The sequence below is a fragment of the Phaethon lepturus genome, unplaced genomic scaffold (assembly GCF_000687285.1).
Source record: "Phaethon lepturus isolate BGI_N335 unplaced genomic scaffold, ASM68728v1 scaffold27794, whole genome shotgun sequence".
Taxonomy (NCBI): Eukaryota; Metazoa; Chordata; class Aves; order Phaethontiformes; family Phaethontidae; genus Phaethon; species Phaethon lepturus.
In genome coordinates this window covers 1-5,003 of record NW_010535917.1, presented here as the reverse complement: position 1 = coordinate 5,003, position 5,003 = coordinate 1, and the positions used below count along the sequence as shown (strand labels likewise).

Genomic DNA, 5,003 nt, shown 5'->3' with positions numbered 1-5,003 from the left:
AGGTGAGCCGGGCATGGGCGTGTGCCATCCCTGACCCCCACATTCGCCCCGCAGGCATCCCTTCCGCCCCCCGCAGCGTCATCTCCAACGTGAACGAGACGTCGCTGGTGCTGGAGTGGAGCGAGCCGCAGGACACGGGCGGGCGGGATGACCTGCTCTACAACGTCATCTGCAAGAAGTGCAGCGTGGAGCGGCGCCTGTGCACCCGCTGCGACGACAACGTGGAGTTCGTGCCACGCCAGCTTGGCCTCACCGAGCGTCGCATCTACATCAGCAACTTGATGGCCCACACCCAGTACACCTTCGAGATCCAGGCCGTGAACGGCATCTCCAACAAGAGCCCCTACCCCCCCCATTTCGCCTCTGTCAACATCACCACCAACCAGGCAGGTGAGTGGAGCTGCAGGAGCCCCCGCCGCAGAGCGGAGCAGGGATTTCTTGCTGACAGCCTTGGAGGCTGCAGTCCTTTGTGTTGCCGCGTTCCTGGCTCTCCACGCCAGCATCTAATCCCCTGGGTAAATTCTTCTCTCCGTTTAACGCATTTCCCTGGAGGAGATGAGATCAGAACGTGTGCAAGCAGGGAAGGGCAGGGTTGTCAGATGCTCCGGAGAGCTCTGGATCTGCTAGACCTACCCCAGAGATGTTGTGCCTGCTGCAAAGGGAGGGAGGAAGGAAATGCTATTTCTCCCCTGTGGGCCTGGGAAGGCTCAGCACCAGCCCAAACCTTCACAGCCAGCCGAATGCTCTGCCTTTCCCTCCTTCCTCTCACTCTGGCCCAGCTCCAGCGAGCTGGTAATCTCCAGCCGCCGCGCTCTGATCTGATTTCACGGGTCTCGTCGGTTGGGTGGAGCGTGGAGCTCCTACCAAGTGGAGGAGGGGAAGGAGCCCTGGTTTGGGCTGGCAGAGCCCTTTCCCGAACCAGTTTGCAGCTAAGCATGGGGTGAAGTGCTACCTCGGTGCTATTTCAAGGATTCCCTCAGTCCCTTATCCCCTCAACTGCATGTTGATGAGATTGCATCTCCCTACAGAGACTTCTGGGAGTCTTAAAGGTTTTCCATGCCTTTGCATGGGGGTTATCTGAGCAGGTCGCAGGCAGAGAGTCCCCCGTGCCGATGCGGGATGGTGGCAGGGGAAGCCTGGCGCAGGTGGCTCATTCCTCTCCTGCCCTCTCTCCTAGCCCCGTCTGCCGTGCCCACGATGCACCTGCACAGCAGCACCGGGAACAGCATGACGCTGTCATGGACTCCCCCGGAGAGACCCAATGGCATCATTCTCGACTACGAGATCAAGTACTCAGAGAAGGTAAAGCAGGAGGCAGAGCAGCCTCTTCCCTCCTCCAGCCCTTCCAGCTGGCTGTGAGCACTGCGGCAAAGGGGGTCCCTGCAGAGATAGCGCCTGGGGGATGTGGGAGCCAGAAAAGGGGGCATTGCTTCACAGAGGTGACACCCACGTCTCCCCTACAGCAAGGCCAGAGCGATGGCATCGCCAACACGGTCACCAGCCAGAAGAACTCAGTGCGGCTGGACGGGCTGAAGGCCAATGCTCGGTACATTCAGGGTGGCGGGATCCGACCGCTACAGCCTCCCCACGGAGTTTCAGACAACTGCGGAGGACGGTAGGTACCAGGACTGGGCTGCCTCCATCCCCCAGCCCTCCTATGCATGCTCCTTCCCCAGCTTGACTTTGATTCCTGCCTTTCCCTCCATCAGGCTCCACCAGCAAGACTTTCCAGGAGCTGCCTCTAATCGTGGGTTCGGCCACTGCGGGGCTGCTATTCGTCATCGTTGTGGTGATCATCGCTATCGTCTGCTTCAGGTACTGGCTTTGCAGGGAGGGGGTGGTTCAGAGATGGGTTTGGGGGTTGCTTGTGCAGAGCTTTCCCCCTTGTCTGTGGGTAGAGCTCTGGCAGCGAAGGACTGGTCCTGCCACGTGTGGGTACCAGAGCACAGGTCCTGTGGGAGGACTGTGCATCTCTGCTTCCCAGCACCTGCTGGGGCTCTGCCCAGGCTCCTGCCATCCTCTGGGCACAACTAGGCCATCTTCTCCCGTCACCCCTCGGGCGGAGGGATGGCTCCGCTTGCAGGCTGCCGGAGGCAAAGCTCTCTGGCATAGGCTGTCTGTGCTGGATTTGGAAGCTGGCAGCGAATGTCTTTGCCCCATCAGGAAAGGGATGGTTACTGAACACCTCCTCTCGTCTCCTTTGGGCAGGAAGCAACGCAACAGCACGGACCCCGAGTACACAGAGAAGCTGCAGCAATACGGTGAGTGTGAGAGCCCAGCAAATGGGCTCTGCCTTGTCTCTCCGAATTCCTGCCCCACGCGCAAGCAGGGGATGGGGATGGGAGGGATGGGCTGACAGCCGGCCAAGCTGGCTCAGCATCTGTCACCCATGTTGTGTCCCCCCTGGTGATGACTCCTCTGCCCTTGCAGTCACCCCTGGGATGAAGGTCTACATTGATCCCTTCACCTACGAGGACCCCAACGAAGCTGTCCGGGAATTTGCCAAAGAGATTGACATCTCCTGTGTCAAAATCGAGGAGGTCATCGGAGCAGGCAAGTCCCAGGGCTGGGCACAGCAGCTGCTGAGACCGCCACCTCTCACCCTGCCACAAGGCTCACTGCACCTCCTCCTTCTCCCCGACCCGCAGGGGAGTTCGGCGAGGTGTGCCGTGGGCGCCTGAAGCTGCCCGGCCGCCGTGAGATCTTCGTGGCCATCAAGACACTGAAGGTGGGCTACACAGAGCGGCAGCGGCGGGACTTCCTGAGTGAGGCCAGCATCATGGGCCAGTTTGACCACCCTAACATCATCCACCTGGAGGGTGTGGTGACCAAGAGCCGCCCTGTTATGATCATCACGGAGTTCATGGAGAACTGTGCACTCGACTCCTTCCTCCGGGTGAGCATCCATCCCTTCCTGCCCTGGGCTGGGGGCTGCAGTGCGTGGAGGACAGCAGCGCCGAGCCCTCCTTCTCCGTCCCTCTGCATTGTCATGCTGGCATCCCCGGGACTAATCTGTGCATAGACATTGTGGGATGGGGGAAGAGGGGTGGCTCTAGGGAGGAGGAAGGTGGTGGTAGCACATTGGGATCCTTCCCCAGTCCATTTGGGGTGTTGCAAACCCCTCTGATCTCTCCTCTGGCAGTTGAATGATGGGCAGTTCACGGTCATCCAGCTGGTGGGAATGCTGCGAGGCATCGCCGCCGGCATGAAGTACCTTTCGGAGATGAACTACGTGCACCGGGATCTGGCTGCCCGCAACATCCTGGTTAACAGCAACTTGGTCTGCAAAGTGTCCGACTTCGGGCTTTCTCGCTTCTTGGAGGACGACCCGGCTGACCCCACCTACACCAGCTCCCTGGTATGGGACATTTGCGAGGGATCCACTGATCCAGGGGTGGGGGGAGACAGCCCAGGTATGTGCTAAGTAACAGAGCTGTGTATCCGTGCAGGGGGGCAAGATCCCCATCAGATGGACGGCTCCTGAGGCCATTGCCTACCGCAAATTCACTTCGGCCAGCGACGTGTGGAGCTACGGCATCGTCATGTGGGAAGTGATGTCCTATGGGGAGCGACCCTACTGGGACATGTCCAACCAGGATGTAAGTGCTCCCTGGGAGCGGGGAGCTGTGGGCCACCCATGGGAGCCCAGGTGGCTCACAGCCCGCCTCTGCATGTCTCTCCGCAGGTGATCAACGCGGTGGAGCAGGATTACCGCCTGCCACCCCCCATGGACTGCCCCACAGCACTGCACCAGCTGATGCTGGACTGCTGGGTGCGGGACCGCAACCTGCGGCCCAAGTTTGCACAGATTGTCAACACGCTGGACAAGCTGATCCGCAATGCTGCCAGCCTGAAAGTCATCGCCAGTGTCCAGTCTGGGTCAGTGGCATCCCTGCCTCCAGCCAGGACTCCCCCAAAACGTGGGGAATGCTGGGGTGGTTGGGACAAGAGATGTGGGAGGACAGGGATAAGAAATCCCCTCTGCTTCCAGTTGCACCTCTCTGTCCCCTGCTGCCCATGACCTGTGGCTCTCTTGCCCTTTAGCATCTCCCAGCCACTTCTGGACCGCACCGTCCCAGATTACACCACCTTCACCACGGTGGGAGACTGGCTGGATGCCATCAAAATGGGACGGTACAAGGAGAACTTTGTCAATGCCGGCTTTGCCTCCTTCGACCTGGTGGCGCAGATGACTGCGGAGTAAGTTCCTGCTGGCAGGGGAGGGAGAGGGCTGGGGCAGCAGCACGTTGTCCCTTGTCCCTCACCTCTCCAGCAGCCAAGTCCTCCCACCTGAGCATGTGGAGACCTGAGTTGTGCACGGGGCTTTCCCAAGTGGGTTAAGGTCTGGGGTTCAGCACCCAGTCCCCTGCAGTGCTAGAGGGACACTGGAGCTTGGCAGAGGGCTGTAATGAGGATGGACCCCTTGGCAGCAGCTAGACATGGCAGGGCCACATGCTGGTATTGCTGTGGGCAGGGGGCTGAGTCTTCACCTTCTCCTTGCAGAGACCTGCTGAGGATAGGGGTGACGCTAGCAGGGCACCAGAAGAAGATCCTGAGCAGCATTCAGGACATGAGGCTGCAGATGAACCAGACGCTCCCGGTGCAGGTTTGACCGGAGGGGACTCTGCATTGGAACGGACCGAGGGAACCTGCCAACCAGGTTCAGTTTGCGGTGCAGCCCGGCTTCCCGTTTCCCCCTTCACACGGCGCTCATCTGCCTCGGACGGTCGCCTGGGACGGGACAGGACGGGCCGCCCTTCCCTGGATCGGAGGCACTCGTGCCGAGAGGGAGCCCAGCTTTTCGTCCCGTGTCCTGGAGCGGCGAGGCAGCAACGCATCTTCATATTGAAGATGGATTATGGGACAGAGATGGCACATCCCGCTTCCCGCCCTGTCTCGGTGCTCATCGGTTTGAAGAGTTGTTCTGCTTCTTGGATTTCTTTTCACCCCATTTTCCCCTCCAAGTCCTCACTTCCCACCCCTCCCCGAGGCCACAGACTGTT

The 5,003-nt window shown here is 60.1% G+C and overlaps 1 protein-coding gene across 1 annotated transcript; it reads left to right on the top strand.

Annotated features, from left to right (window-relative positions):
• Window positions 1-54: 54 nt before the first annotated feature.
• LOC104616040 (ephrin type-B receptor 3-like) lies at window positions 55-4,908 on the top strand (the record flags this gene model as incomplete). Its single annotated transcript, XM_010286013.1, is given in 13 exon segments — window positions 55-390; window positions 1,178-1,302; window positions 1,464-1,552; window positions 1,554-1,615; window positions 1,710-1,815; window positions 2,209-2,261; window positions 2,431-2,553; window positions 2,649-2,896; window positions 3,143-3,358; window positions 3,450-3,599; window positions 3,686-3,879; window positions 4,045-4,200; window positions 4,504-4,908. Coding segments are annotated over 13 exon segments (1,967 nt in total), but the record flags the coding sequence as incomplete, so codon positions are not given.
• Between the last annotated feature and the right edge of the window lie 95 nt (window positions 4,909-5,003).